The sequence below is a fragment of the Castor canadensis genome, chromosome 4, assembly GCF_047511655.1.
Source record: "Castor canadensis chromosome 4, mCasCan1.hap1v2, whole genome shotgun sequence".
NCBI lineage: Eukaryota > Metazoa > Chordata > Mammalia > Rodentia > Castoridae > Castor > Castor canadensis.
In genome coordinates this window covers 166431505-166447756 of record NC_133389.1, presented here as the reverse complement: position 1 = coordinate 166447756, position 16252 = coordinate 166431505, and the positions used below count along the sequence as shown (strand labels likewise).

Genomic DNA, 16252 nt, shown 5'->3' with positions numbered 1-16252 from the left:
CTGTGAACATTTGCATAGATGAAAGACCGGTATCATATTTGCTGTCATATTTGCTGTCATCTTACCCAGTCAAAACTAGCCTATTTTTCTCAGATGGGAGGATAGGTTTGTAAGATAAAGCATTTGTGGTAGAGCACTTACCTAGCAAGCACGAGGCCCAAGCCCCATTAGTGGCGATGGGGGGGGGGGGGGGCGGGGAAGTATTTAGTTTAGTATGCCTGCATCCTATAATTAATAACTAAAAGGAAAAAGCAAAAAAAGGCACTAATGATTAAAAGGGAATCTTTTTTTTTACCTTTTGGTTTCAGAATAGAATTATTCCCGAAAAAGTATGAAATAAAATTTAAAAATAAAATTTTTAAAGTATAAAATAACTTAGTTAAAATTGTGTGTTTTTCTTTGATTGTTCTTTTTCTTTAATTTTTATTTTATTATTCATATGTGCATACAAGGCTTGGGTCATTTTTCCCCCCTGCCCCCACCCCCTCCCTTACCACCCACTCCGCCCCCTCCCTGTCTCCCCCACCCCCTCAATACACAGCAGAAACTATTTTGCCCTTGTTTCTAATTTTGCTGTAGAGAGAGTGTAAGTATAGGAAGGACCAAGGGTTTTTGCTAGTTGAGATAAGGATAGCTATACAGGGAGTTGACTCACATTAATTTCCTCTGTGTGTGTGTTACCTTAATAATTGTTCATTTTTTGATAATTACCTTTTCTCTTAAGATTAATAGAGAAGTGTTTATTCATAGTCAGTATTTTCCTATTCTTTTTTAAATTTGTCATCTAGTTTGAGACATTTTCAAAAGTTACAGGTACTTCTCGCCACCCCCTCCTCCTTCCACCTCTCTAGGTGGGGATCAAATCCAGAGCATCAGATATGCTAGGTTTGTTTACTTCCTGAAGGTTTACTTGCCACACCTTCAGGTGTATTATTTTTTTTCTAAGAGAACCTCAGATATTTCAGAAAAGTTATAGTAAAGGGCATTCATTTAGTATTGCTAGCAAGCATCTGCTACATATCTGGTTTCTTTAGCAAGAGTGAAAATAGAAATATATGAATAATGTCTCTGGAAATGCTGTTCATCTTGCTGCAATACTCAGGGTGATTGGTATGCAGATAGAAGAAGCTTATCATCAGCTCAGAAGAGCCAGTTGTACACTCCTCTTCCCAACTCTGCATTCCCTGTCAAGTGGGTAGCTTGAAATTGGCATAGAGGGAATATTTATATCACGGAAATTGGTAAATGCTGTAAATACAGGGAAAAGAAAAAGCAATTTGCTAATTATCTACTATGTGCCAGAGGCATTTAATACACATAAGAAGAAAGATAATTACATTACAATGTCACATTGAATGGGTTTTTTTCTATAGCCAAATATCCATAAGGCTATAGAAATCATTATTAACAAATACTTCCAGAGAAGATGATTTTTATCCTCATTAAATACATCTAATCAATTCCTCTTTAAATATCTTAGTTTTTATTCTTACTCCTTTAGGAGGCTTGGGAACAGAAAGAAGATGATGACCTCAAAAGAGCTACAGAGTTAAGTCTTCAAGGTATGGAGTTCATTTTAATTACATTTCTCTAAATGGTAAGATGTATTTATTACACATACAAGAACATATAAAATATGTTTTGTTTTGGTTTTTGTTTTTTTTGGTGAGACTGACTGGGGTTTGAACTCTGGGCTTTATACTTGCAAAGCGGGTACTCTACTGCTTGAGCCAACCCTACAGTCCATTTTGCTGTGGTTATTTTGGAGATGGAGTCTCATGAACTGTTTCCCCAGGCTGTCCTCAAACCATGATCCTCCTGATCTTAACCTCCCAAGTGGCTAGGATTACAGGTGTGAGCCACCAGCACCCAGCTAAAATACGTTTTCCAGCAAAAAAATTTTAATATCTTCTAGGTACAGAAGTAGAACTTTGAAAGTTACCTGTGCATCTATCTCTCCCTTTCCATCTATCTCTCCCTTTCCATCCCTCTCTGGGAATCACTACTGTGTTATTTCTATTCACCTTCAGCTTGCTTCTTTATATTTTACCATGTATATCCTTATCTTTAAAATTTTTAAATTTTTTTTAAAAGTTTGAAATATCAAGCATCAAAAACAATCTATCTGTTTAATGCAAGAATATTTACCCCTGCTAAGACCCCTAGGAGAATGTAATGTGGCTTCAGTTCTCCATGAATTTTTAAGAGCTCAGTCTGAGGAAAGCAGTAGGCAAAAGTAAGGAGCAAGTATTCAGTAACATAAGATTCACATGGTCACAGCATTTGACAGAATTAGTATGTGGAACAGATACTAGAAATCCACAGACTGGGCTAATTCCCTATTTCCTGTTTCTAAAATCACTTTGGTTTTCTCCAGCTCTCAGAAATAGATCAAAGTAGAACTCTTTGGTAGTACAAATTGAGTGCCTAGCTGATCTAGTCAGCAGAGTATGGAAAAAAGAGTAAGAATTTCACTGGAGGGCTGATGGAGTGGTTTAAGTGGTAGTGTGTCTGCCTAGCAAGTCCAAGGCCCTCTGTTCAAATCCCAGTACCAAAAAAAGGAATTTCACTGGTGTGTGGTTGAGACAAAGTTACAAATAAGGATGCAAGCGAGATTCATCCAGGCATTCTTCTTTCAGGTTAAAAAGTAGTACATTGATGGCAGTGATGGCTTTCTCAAGTCACATTGCTCCAGTCTGATCTGGTTGCCCTCTCTATTCATGCACAGATACTCTTGAGATCTCCCTAACCATTCTTGTTTGAATCTCTAATTTCATATATCTCATTCTTCTCATTTTTTGTCTACTTGTGTTTTGATGGAGAACATCCTCCAGTAGTTTTCTTAAGAAAGAGGGCACTGGCCAGGAGTGTTGGCTTAAGCTTACATTCCTAGCTACTCTGGAGTCAGAGATCAGGAGGATTGTGGTTTGAGGCCAATCCAAGGAGAAAGTTCTTTAAGACCTTATATCAGCCAGCAGCTCAGCATGATGGTGTACACCTGTTATTCCTGCTACACAGGGAAACACAAACAGGATCCCAGTCCAGGTGACCCAGGCATAAATTGAGACCCTATATCAAGAGTAACCATTGCAAAAGGGCTGGCAGAGTGGCTCAAGTGGCAGAGTACCTATCTAGGAAAAGAGGATATGACATGAATATTTTGGAGACATATGTAGATTTTGTTCTGCCATAGTATTTGATAGTTTGTCTGTGTATAGAATTCCTGGTTTGCAGTCATTATGAAAGCATTTCTGTCCCCTCCATCTCCCCCCACACCGCCCCCAACTTCAGGCCATTGTGCAGTGGAGAAGTTTTATTTTGAGAGTTGCTATCTGAAAAATCCAGAGCTTTTCTTTATCTTGATGTGACGTGGGGTTTTTTCTGGAAACTTGGAGGTTTCTCTTTGTTTCTGTTGCAATGAAGTTTCACAGTGGTGTGCCTTGATGTGGGTCTTGTTTTTATGGGGTTTTGTGGTGTTGGAGTGCAAACTTAGGGCTTTGTACATGCTAGGCAAGTGCTTTACCACTGAGCCCAGTGTGGGTCTGTGTCATCCATTTTGTTGGACACTTGGAAATCCTTCTTTATAAAACTTGTATCTTTAAATGTTTAGAAATTTTTGCTGATTTCCTCCCTTCCACTTTCTTTTCTGTTTTTCAAACTTCCTATTCAAACTTCTTGGGCTAGTCCTGTTACTATCCTTACATCTTCTAAGTTTCAGTCTTTTTGTCATTTTGCTGCACTGTCTGAGAAATTTCTCCAACCTTAATAGTCTAACTCTAAACCCTCCACAGAGTTTTTTATTTTACTATCATCTCTAATTTTCAAGAAATTCTTTTTTTGTGAATGTTCTCTTTTATACCTTTTTTGTTATATCATTGTAGTAATATATCTGAATTCAGTGAAGAGATTAAATATAGTTTATTTGTTTGACATTTTCATCTCCCTAAGTACATACTAGTTGCTCTACTTCATATGTTTATTATGGTCTTTATTATATTCCTTGTTAAAGGCTTTCTGTATATATCCAGTAATCCTTGGCTGTCAGCTCATAATTAAGAACAGAGGAATAAAGAAATGACTGGAATCTCTAAGCACAATAGCTTGGACTTGTCAACTTTGAGTTTTGTAGGGTAGCACAGACTTTGGGCGGGCGGGTGACTTATAATGTTAGTATTCTGGACCTTTGTCTTGGATTAATCAAATTCCTAAAGAAAATTTTTTCAGTCTCTTGCTTTTTTTTAAGTTAAAGCAATAGAGTTTATTAGGAAAGAAATAACACTTTCAGTAGGTTGAAAGCAGGTCATCTCAAGAGTGAGAAGAAGAGAACGACTCTTGGCCTTTGCATAAAGGTGAACAAACTGGCTGCCAGAGTTCTGGGAGCCAAGGGTAGATAATAAAGGAGCTGAAGTAATGGAGGTGGGGGTCTTTTATTCTTATCAATATGCAAGCTATTACCTGCCCCCCTGTTTTCAGTGTGGTACCCATGACCTTAACCTGTGACTAGCTTTGTCCAATTTAGAGATTGTTTAACCTTTAGAGAATAAAGGTATATGGGCTGGGGGTGTGGCTCAAGTAGTAGATCACCTATCTAGCAAGCAAAAGGCCCTGAATTCAAACCCCAGTACCGAGAAAGAGAGAGAAGCTGGGCACTGGTGGCTCACACCTCTAATTCTGTCTATTTTGGATGTTGTAATCAGGAAGATCATGGTTCAAGGCCAGCTCAGGCAAACAGTTCACAAGACCTTATTTCCAAAATAACCAGCAAAATGGACTGGAAGAGTGGCTCAAGGGGTAGAATACACACTTTGATGTGTGAAGCCCTGAGTTCAAACCCCAGTCTGACCAAAAAAAAAGAAAGAGAGAATGAAAATAAAGATAGAATTCTGTCATTATCTAGTAGATGTTGGGAAATAGTAGATGTAAGAATCTGTTCCTCAAACATCTTTCACCCAGTCTTTATGTTCTCTCCTTGTTAGTCTCCAGTTTCAGAGGCACCTGGCATATCCATGTCTTCTGTCTTTTGAAGATTCAGTGATATAAATTGTATTGGTTTTCAGCTTTCCATTGCCTTGGATATAGCTTTGGCTTTCTTACGTCTGAGGAGTCAGTTACCCATGTATTTCTAGATTCCAGAATTTTGATGCTATATTCTCTTTTCCAGTTCTTCCTATTCTTAGGTGTTCATGTCTTTTTTTTTTTTTTAAAGTGGTACAGAGGATTGAACTGGGGGCCTACACCTTAAGCTACTCTACCAGACCTTTTTGTGTTAGATATTTTTGAGACAGGGTCTCGTGAACTATCTGCCCCAGCTGGCTGTGAACCAAGATCCTCCTGATCTCTGCTTCCTGAGTAGCTAGGACTATAGATGTGACCCACCTGTTCCCGTGGTGTTCATGTCTTTTAAACAACCCTTTGTTGTGATTTTAGTGAAGTTAGTTATATTTTAAAGCAATAGCTGCTTATGTATAAATGCTCCTGAGATTCATTAATTAAAGGCATTAGTGGGCTGGCAGAGTGGCTCAGGTTGTAGAGCACCTGCCTATAGCAAGCATAAGGCCCTGAATTCAAACTCTAGTACTACCAAAAAGAAACCCAAGTAACTACCTTAGTAGAGATGGATCCTTCCAGTGTAAACACATTATTAAAAAAAAATTGTATCCTTAATTTGCGTGTGTGTTCAGTGTACTTTAGTACACTAAAAAAGAAAAAAAAAAATGTTGGCCAGGCATAGCAGTTCAAGCCTGTAATACTAGCTGCTTGGGAGACAGAGTTTTGAAGCATTATGGTTCTTGACCAGCCTGGAGAAAAAATTTCATGAGACCCCCGCCCCCATCTCAACTCACGGCTGGGTGAAATGTCACACGCCTGTCATCCCAGCTACATAGTGAAGCACAAATAAGATGATTGCAGTCCAGGACAGCTCAGGCATAAAACAAGATCCTATCTCAAAAAACAGCCCACATAAAAAGGGCTCGCAGGGTGGTTCAAGTAGTAGTAGGGCACCTGCCTAGGCAAGGCCCTGAGTTCAATTCCCCCAGCACCACCCAAAAAAAAAAAAAAAGAGTTAAAGTTGAATTTTCCACATTTTTTTGTTATATTTCAGGAAATCAAGAAATACTTTAATATTAAAGAAAATAGAAGGATATTGGCTTTTTTCTGCTCTATTTACTGTAAGAATAGCACTTTTGCTAGTGGCACCTGCATCATTCACCAAGTACTTCAATCTAATGTACAGTTTTTAATAGTGTGGAATTTAGTGAACTTGCATTATGTGTAAAATTATATGTACTTCATTAGTTTTCCTTCTTTCTTATGAGAGTTTGATTTGGAGTACTGAAGTTTGAACTCAGGGCCTCATGCCTGGTAGGCAGCCACTCGTTGCTTGAGTCACTCCACCAGCCCTTTTTTGTGATGGGTTTTTCAAGATAGGGCCTCTTGAACTATTTACCAGGAGCTGTCTACAAACAGCGATCCTCCTGATATCTGCCTCCTGAACAGCTAGGATTACAGGAGGGAGCCATCAGCACCCAGCCCCCATATAAATATATTTAAAAGGAAACAGAACACTTCTTTTACAGATACCCAGGTCTGCACTGTTATTCCCCAGAGTGGACTGAGTTAATCCAAACCCTGATAATATATTATGTTTTATGTTTTCTTAGGATGATAAAATGTGTACATCAATCTGTTTTACCTTCCCAGTTACATCTCATGCCATGTCTAGTCTGACAACTTTTGTAAGATTTTGTCTTCCTGTTCTTCAGAGTTTAACAACTCTTTTCTGGATGCACTGGGCTCAGATGAGGATTCTGGAAATGAGGATGTTTTTGATATGGAGTACACAGAAGCGGAAGCCGAGGAACTAAAAAGAAATGCCGAGGTATTGTTTTACCCTGAGTAGAACTGTGCAGATTGTCTGTGTCACTCCAACTGCTCTTTAGCTTCAGAGACTCCACTTTCAGTGTCCACCACAGGTTCATTTCTGCCCTTTGAGCAGCCATCAGAAGGTCTTCATTTTCTCTTGTCTTTTGATCTTTTTTTTTTTTCTTACATACAAGATTCAGAACATGTCAAGCATAGTGGTGCATGCCTATAATCCCAGCTACTCAAGAGGTGGAGGTAGGGGGATCACAGTCTGAGGCTGGCCTAGACAAAAGCACAAAATCCTACCTGCAAAACTAAAAGCAAAAGGACTAGGGGGCACATTGCTAAGATGGTAGAGCACTTGCCTAGGAGATACAAGACCCTGAGTTCAATCCCTAGTACTGAAGGAAAAAAAGAAAAAAGATGCAGAAGGAAACAGAAATATGTCCTGCCTATCTTGTGTGCATGTTAAATAAGAACATATACTGAATATACTTATGAGTAAAGGTATGTGTATATTAAATTACCTTTACTTCCCCACATACTATATTATCTTTATAGCTAAATAGTGAAAACTGCTGAATTAGTAATATTAACAAGAGCACATCGATCCCTTTTACTCTTCTCTTTCCTTAAATAATTGTCTTTTTCCCAAAAATTTTAATAACCAGGATTTCAGTATCCTGGCACAACTATTGTTTGTATTTGACATATTCTTTTGTCATCTCCATCTGGATATATCCTTAAAAATGTCAGTGTAAGTAAACTTTTTATGCTGCTTATTAAAGAGTAATTATTGACATGTATTTCTTTTTCTATTTCTTTATTTCCTTTTTTTGCAGTACTGGGGATTGCACTCAGGACTGCACTTGCTAGGCAGACATTCTACCACTTGAGCCCTGCTTTCCTGCACTTTTTGCTCTGGTTATTTTGGGGATAGGAGTTTGCTTTTGTCCAAAGCTGCCTGGACCACAATCTTCCTGTTCATGCCTTCCACCTCAGAAGGGATGATAGATGTGCATCACCACACCCAGCTTTTTCTGTTGATTGGAGTCTTGTGAACTTTTTGCCCAGGCTGGCCTGGAACCACAATCCTCCCAGTCTCAGCCTCCAAAGTAGCTAGGATGACAGCCATTGGCTGATAGGGGTCTTGAGAACTTCTTTCCTAGGCTGGCTCTAGGTCATGATCCTCCCAGTCTTCGCTGACACATGGCTAAGTATTTCTTCTTTTTTTAAATGTAAAGAATCTATTTTGTATTTCCCACCCAACTTCTCAGATATACACACCATTTTTAAATGTGCTCACTACAGTGCAGTTAATGGCACCAATCTTTAGGACACTTACTTTAAAAATCCAAGAACACTGTAATTCCAGAATATTGATTTCAGGTTTTGATTAAGAACTGTTAATCAAAATTGACATCTGATGTCTCCTCTTAATAGCCTACAGAAAAATAACTGTATTCTAGATACCAGGTTTTGATCAGTTGAGCTGCATGCACTTGGAGCACCAGAATTGCTCAAGGGTCTCTGCCTTGGTACTCTTGCTCATCTCTCTTCAGCTGTTCCTGGACAGACTCCTCCCCAGATAAACAGTGAAACACCTGGAAATGTCCACATTAAAAATACTGAAACTTCGATTTGATACCACAAGAAGAAAAAAAAATTTTTTTCCTCTTCTATGCACAGATACCTAGGTCACCACATCTGAGTTCAAAACAGGGCTGTGCAAAGGGGAACTGGGTCAGGAAATCTGATGACAAAGGCATTAAAAATATGTCATAATTATTAGCCTGATCACTTGACACATTAAGACCCTTTACAGTAAGTATTTCATTTTTAATGGTTATCCTACATTACCTTCAGTAGACATACAAATTTAATTTTTAACTAACATCAAACGTCTCTTTAAAGTTTTTTGTTTGTGTCTTTTTCTTTTCTTTTTTTAAATACTGGACCCAGGGTGAGCACTCTAATACTTGAGCTATACCTCCAGCCCTGCTTGTTTCTTTTCTTTCTTTTTTTTTTGTAAAACAGGATCTTACATTGTAGCCTATGGTAGTCTCTAATTTATGATCCTTCTGCCTCAGCCTCCTGAATACTGGGATTACAGGTGGCACTACCAAATGTAGATTCAGTTTTTTTCATTATAATAAATAATGCATTCAGGAGGAAATAAACTTGTTCAAAGTACATTTTATGCATGTACAGAATTATCACAATGAAATCCCTTAGTATTATCAATTTATGATAAATCAAAGGAAAAATGTAATTATTAAATAAATAAATAATGCATTCAGAAATTGTGATTGTACAGCTTTCCATATTTTAGGCTTTCTCTTTAACATAAATCTCCAGAAGTAAGTTACTATATCAAAATTTAGGACCATTTTTATAGTTTTTTATTTATAAATACTTGTATTCCTTCCCTCAGTTTTACCTTACAGTTCTGCCAACAGTGCATGAATATCACTTCATTTTTGTTTTTAAAATATTTTAAATAAAAAATCCATCCATCATCCCTACAGTAACACATTAGCTCTTTTTGTTTTTTTAGTTCTGTTGTCTAATACCGAACAGTATGTCCATTCATGTGGGCTTGAAAAATAACTTAACAAGTTGTTTATCCACATACCTTTTTTATATAACTAAATAATGTTGAATTTATTGGGTATATTGTTCTCCCTTTTCATTATTAGAGATAATAATTTGATACATAACATAAACTCTTTTCTTTGAATTATTTCCCTAGTGGGTGGAATTCTTAGACCAAAGGGTATGAACAATGTAACTGAAATTTTTTTACTGAGTCTAGTGACACCATGCACTGAAGTTTAGCTATCTCGGCTTTGATAGTATGTTTAAATTCAGTGTTTTGCTTTTATTCAAATGAAGAATCTGTTTTCCACTTCTGTTTTCCAGACAGGAAATCTCCCTCATTCCTATCGGCTCATCAGTGTTGTCAGTCACATTGGTAGCACCTCTTCTTCAGGTAAATGAACATCATGTTTTCAATATTTTATAGATAAGTAGCCAGTATTTGTCCCTTATTATGTTGTATTTTGCCTACCTTTGTGAGGTGTAAGTTTAGTGCATCAATAAAAACTTTAAAATATTTTCTTTGATCAAACTCACTGTGGATTATGTTAATGGATATAGCTGTTTTTATTTTTCTGTTCATTAATGACCTAAATTCTGATGAGGAAAAAAATACCTTAATTTAAAAATTGCCCCCTAGAGCTGGGTATGTAGCTGAAGCAGTACAGCTCCTACCTAACAAGCACAAAGCCCTGAGTAAAAACCCCAGTACCACCCAAAAAAAATCCCTTAAGCTGGGTTTACACTTAAATCCCAGCACTTGGAAGCTGAAGCAGGAGGATTGAGTTTAAGATCAGCCTGGGCTACATAGTGGGATCCTATCTCAAAAAGGAAAGTTGTCCCTTAATTATAAATGATTCTTGAGTGTGTTTTAGAAACATTGTTGAGGGGGAAGGTAGATGAGGTGACTTCTTTCTCTGTCTCAAACTTGTTGTGTTTTAGAAAACCTCAATTTTAAGATTATATTTGTTTCAGGCCATTACATTAGTGATGTGTATGACATTAAGAAGCAGGCATGGTTTACGTACAATGACCTGGAGGTATCCAAAATCCAAGAGGCTGCTGTGCAGAGTGATCGAGATCGGAGTGGTTACATCTTCTTTTACATGCACAAGTAAGAAACTTTGTTAGAATGGAAGTAACAGGCCAAAAATTACCCAAATTCTTCTTCCTTTAGGAATAAAATGTTCCTGTCACCTCATTGGTTGACAGTTTCAGGGTTTTTTGTCTTTGCTTAGGCCTCATCTGTGGATATTTCCTTTAACATCCAGAATATTTTCTTCTTAACTCAGCATTAATTACTCATTGCATAGTAGTATCCAGGTATAGAACTTACAAAACTTTGTTTCCTGATAGAAACTATCCTATTGTGGGCTGGAGGCATAGCTCAAGTGGTAGAATGCCTGCCTAGCAAACATTAGGTTCTAGGTTTAGTAGATAGATGGAAGGGAAGGGAAGGGAGAGGAGGAGAGGAGAGGGGAGGGGAGGGGAGGGAAGGAGTTGGGAGGGGAGATGATCTTTGGCTAGGGGAGTGGCTCATGTAGAGAGCATCTGTCTAGCAAGCATGAGGCCCTGAGTTCAAACCCAGTATCACCCCCCCAAAAAAAAAGAAGACCTTAAACATTTTAGGTCTTCCAGTTTTATCAGCGAGATCTGATTTATGTAAATAGGAGCTACATGGCATTTTTATTAAACCTAACTGTTGTCAGTTTCCCTCTTTCTCAAAAATCAGCACCCAGGGGGCTAAGGTAGGGACCCAACAAGTAAGCTGCTTATTTAATAAAATTTTGGGGGGAAATGGGATTGTGCAGGCTTTATCAGTATTCATTTCCTGTTGCTATTTCTCCTGTCTGTGTTTTTGTTCTACTCACTGCATTCCATGTTCTATTTTTTATTTATTTTAAGGGAGATCTTTGATGAGCTGTTGGAAACAGAAAAGAACTCTCAGGCACTCAGCATGGAAGTGGGGAAGACTGCTCGTCAGGCCTCATGAAGAGCAAACTCTGGGTTGGCAGTGTATACTGCATTTTCTCTCTCATTGCCACCCACCTCACCTTTCCTTTGCCAGAAGAGAATTTGGAATTCTTTTTGACGCAGGAGCAACAGACAGCTCAGGGCCAAACCAAAAGACAAAATTGCAGTTATGCAAAATGCTCCTCCATGCTATTTTATGGAAACTTTGGTCTCATCTGTAGCTGATTATCCTCTTTTTCTCCTACAAGAGCAGCGCTTCCTTTTGTCTTATAAGTACATGTTGTAAATATATATATATGTGTACATACACACACACACATACACACTTATATATGTGGAATGAATGGAGCCTTAAAGAGTTAGGATGAGCCACAAAAACATGCCTGTTCGCCACAATAGCACAGCAGTTTGAGGGAGAAATGAAAGTGGTGCCAGAGAGTTCATTCACCTGAGAAATGTGCAAAGATACACATATCTGTTGGCTTTTAGCTTTTGTGTTCCTTGAGTAGTTTCACTCAAGTCTGTGACCTTTTCTTTGTGTTTCTTCAGTAAAGTTCACTAGAAAGCCAGCTCTCCATATTACACTAATGACAGTTTGTTCTTGCAAGAGGCATTTCTGTCACCTGATGAGATTTTTTTCTTTTTCTTAATTTCATGAATCTGTCATGCCTTTGCTGTTTACATGCAGTTCCCAAGAAGTAGATTGTTGATGCTTTGGAATGTGTTGTGGTCCCATGTTCTATAATATCCATTGTACACTTCACATTTTGTCTAAAGAGATTTCTTTACACAATTTGTTCATTGTACTCATCTATATTATTGTGATCATGAAGACAGAACTTATATTTTCTTCTGTATCATTCTTTGATGGAGCAGGCATAACCCTAATGGGTTGTGACCAAATTTTAAAAGGTGGAAAACTAATACTGCTCCAACGGGGACTCACCAGTACGGGATACTTAGGATAAGGAAGATGCTAGCATCTTCTGGGCCACTAAAGCTAAAAGCACTGTCCTGAGGGTGAAGTTAAGTTCATGAGCTGTAGGACAAGACTTGAGTGTTTAATCATTTATTGTCTGGCTTTGCCTTATAGCAGGGTGAGAATTTAAATGTGATTGGTTTAGGTAATCCCAAGAACTAACAAATAACAAAGGTGCACAGTATACTTACGTACTTTTCAGGTGCTCTGAGTTGAGGCTGAGTGGGATTGCAATATCAAGTGCTCCTTAGCCAACATAACCATCTGGGTTAAGCAGCTTATGAAACCATATAGAGTGAATTTGAAGACTTCTTCGAGCTCAGATGTCATTAGGAGCATACAGAGTTTAAGTATAGCAAAGTGAAACCTTCCATTGTTTTCTTTCCTGTTTTTTCTTGCTTTTATTAGAAATGAGAGGATTACTCTAGTTCTGAAGTGGGGATGAAACCATATCAGGTTTTAAGAGGAAAGAAACAGTAAAATCCATCATCACTGAAGATGCAACACTTTTTCTGGATGTTTGCTTTCAGAGAGCTCCAGCCCCATTCTTGGAACCTGGGTGTGTTCTGACATAGTCACCTATTCTGAACTTTTGGATCTTTGAATCATAAATGGCTTCAGCACTTTTGTTTACTGATAAATGCTTTGCCTCCTATCATCTTCCAGCACACATTACTGTAGTGAATGTTCCACGAGGGTACTAGTGGTAAAATACACAGGAGTAGTCTAGAATGTAGGAAAATACTTGTTTTAAAAACTAACATTTAAAATTTTGTTTTATTTCTTCCAGGAGACTCATTTTGCTTGAAAACAACTGGTTTTCTCACAAATGAGTAAAGTGGTGATCAAATTACTTAGGTAGTTATTCTCTTCCTGTTTCTTTTTGAGAGCTTTGAGCTTTTTAAAATGATTGGAAACAATTTGAAGTGAGGTCTGCATTAAGACATAGAGAAAAATAGAAATAATGCCATAAGCCCAGATTGCCTTGTGAAATAGCCTCATTTGAATTGCTTTCATCGCTTGCATGTGTGTGTGAGGCTTAGAAGTATACTTGGAGAAGAAACCTGATTTGGTTTGACCTTCATGTCTTGGGCAGGACTTGTTATTTGAAAATAGGTGACTAGAGTATATGAGTTATCTTGCTGCTCATACTTGCAAATGTGGAGCTTGAATTTTACTATCTGTCCATCTTTGTGGCCTTGTCAGCCTTCCCCTTCTCCCTTCACTCCTTTAACTTACTCATTTGACTGCAAATGGAGATTTCAGCTAGACTATGTTGATGGAGTGGTTGTTGTTTTGAGCTGGCTGTGTATATTTTTAAATTATAAATAAATAATATATATTTTTTTCTTTTTTTGCACAGAGTGATCAGTTTGCCTAGAGTTGGGGGATGGGCAGTTAGCATGTTGGGGGCCAGGAAGGGACAAATTAGATAGGGACAAGAGTGCTTCAGTTCCAGGCAGTCTGCATAATAAGTAAGTAACCCTCTATTCAAATAGGACTAAGTATGTGGTTATATTACTTTATAAATGACATTGAATTGGAACTTGATAGCAATTAGTTCTAGAATGTAAGCTTTTGATCTTAGTTGAAATTTTTCAGAAGGGAAGAATAAACTAAACCATGCTGATTTTTGTTCTCTATTATTGTGGAGGTTGGAAAGCTGCATGTGGCTAGATGCTGTTACCCTTTTAGTAGCCAAGACTACTTTAGGCCTATGAGAAGATAAGACTCTTGTTTCGTAGGGATATATGTGTGTATACACACTCATAAGTTTTGTCTCAGAAGGACAGGCCAGGAAGCAAATCCATGAATTGGCCATCTGTTTATTTTGATTCCAAAACTTGTTTGTTTACTTGCTATGGTCTTTTAATTCCAGGCCTAACTTAAATGGCTTGGTAGCAACAGCAAATGTAAATGTGTTTACATTTTGAGAAGTATGTATTAATAATTTCAAGTCAATTAATGCTGGATGCAAATATTAAACTACACATTTTCTTTATTTTCCCTTTTGATCAAATATAAAATTCTTTTGAGAGAAACTTTAAGACTTAAATCCTCAGCAAAATGTTATGAATTTTTTTCTTCCATACTGAAGTTACTGTTAGGTAGCTACATGTAACTACAGATACAGTTGTAATGAAAATCATCTATAGACACCTAAATTAAAAAGAAAAAAAGATAGTTTGTAAACTCATGATCCACAGAAGCAAAATGTTCTTTCTCCCTCTTGTCTGTCCTCTGAAATGACTACAGTGGGTGCTCTTAGTCAACCAACTTCAGGGGAAGTGCTGTTGAATTGACTCCCTGAGGTGGACTTTTGCTTTAAATTAGGGAAACAGAACTAGATCTCCAAGTACATATGGATCTTGTATATATAGGGAGATTTTTAGAAAAAACCCCAGCAAGTCACATAGAAGCATCCCAGTAAAATGGCTATGTCCTTTTCCTCCCCATCTTGCCTTCCACTGAGTAATGCTCTCTTGCAAGTGTGTACAAAAAATAACAGATTTCTGTCCTCTTAACATCTGTCTAATGCATTACTTCAAATTTCTAATTTTGTCTCTTGATATGTCTTATTAACACCTGAAGAAATATATATTTTACTGGAAAACCATAGTTTGTTAGGCCTTGAGAGTTTTGTGACAGGATTATTTTTCTGTTTGACCACAATCATTGACTCCCTATGGCATGCTTTGATTACTAGACTTCAGGCAGTCTCTTTTGTTGTATCATATTTAGACACAATTAGTAAATTGTTTCCTTTCTATGTGCTATGTGTCTGAGGTTTTGAAGTTTTAATTGAAAGTATGCCAGTGTGAATAAGCATTTTAGTAACATTGGGCTTTTGTTAAAGTACAGATTCAAAGTATAGGTATGTCCACTGGTTTAGGAACAATAGAGGATGAGAGTCTGGATCAGGTGCAAATGCCAAAACAAAGAAGAGCAATTAACTGGCTTATTTCAAAAACAGTGGGCAAAGAGGGAGACTACATGCTGTGTGCACTACTCTGTCCCAGGTTTCCCTCTCTGAGTATTTCCCTTCCTCCCCAACTTCCCTGGCCTGTTGGTGGCATTTCATAGAAAGAGGAAAACAGAAGTGAGGTTCCTGCACTTTGCCTAATTGAGCCACTCCCAGGTTTGCTGGCAGCTTTGGCCACATTATTTGTGAGGTGGTTTTTTTTTTTTTCTTCCTTTGTGTTCAGAGTGACTTTTGATTCTCTTTCTTGATGTTTTGTATGGAACGGCACTTTATCTGTGTTTTAGCAGAACTGTTCCTCTGTATCCTTTATAGTTTTTCCTTGTTTTTGTTTCCTTTTTAAATTATACATAGAGGTTTTTTGTGTGTGTGAAATTAAAGCCTTTATTAACCTTATGTTGGCTTGACTTATTTCTAAGAAAGACACATTCTTTCAGACACTGTTCACAACCAGCTGTTTGAAACGGAAATTGCCTTGTGTTGGCTTTCTGATTGGACTTCAACACAGCAAACTGACATTTAGCTGTAGTCATCGCCGAGTTCCTGATGTTTTCATCTGAAGAGCCTGTGAAGCTTTGCAGAGGCTTCTTGGTAACAGCTTGTAAACCTATAACATTGGCCTTAGCTGATCCCTTCCTTTGCCTTATAGAGTCCTCTGGGGTTAGAGGATGAAATGTCATTTGCATTTCATACTTTCCTTTAGGATTTAATGACTGTTGTGAAGCCTCCTAAGAGGGCAGTCTCCTAGGCCATTCAACTCTGCTTCAAATAAGGGATCCCCTTAACTCACCACCTGATAAGGCAGTGAGGAAGGTATATGTGAACAGAAGTCATTACCATGGGAATGATGTAAAACC

The 16252-nt window shown here is 37.8% G+C and overlaps 1 protein-coding gene across 8 annotated transcripts in view; it reads left to right on the top strand.

Annotated features, from left to right (window-relative positions):
- Usp37 (ubiquitin specific peptidase 37) overlaps positions 1–15791 on the top strand; it is an 85008-nt gene extending 69217 nt beyond the window's left edge. For all 8 annotated transcript variants that reach the window (XM_074071727.1, XM_074071732.1, XM_074071730.1 and 5 more), the window contains 5 exons: positions 1502–1562; positions 6765–6880; positions 9787–9856; positions 10438–10576; positions 11368–15791. In XM_074071727.1, the coding sequence (XP_073927828.1) occupies positions 1502–1562; positions 6765–6880; positions 9787–9856; positions 10438–10576; positions 11368–11455 (474 nt within the window). In that variant the 3' untranslated portion in view covers positions 11456–15791. The remainder of the gene's footprint in view (positions 1–1501; positions 1563–6764; positions 6881–9786; positions 9857–10437; positions 10577–11367) is intronic.
- The last annotated feature ends 461 nt before the right edge of the window (positions 15792–16252 follow it).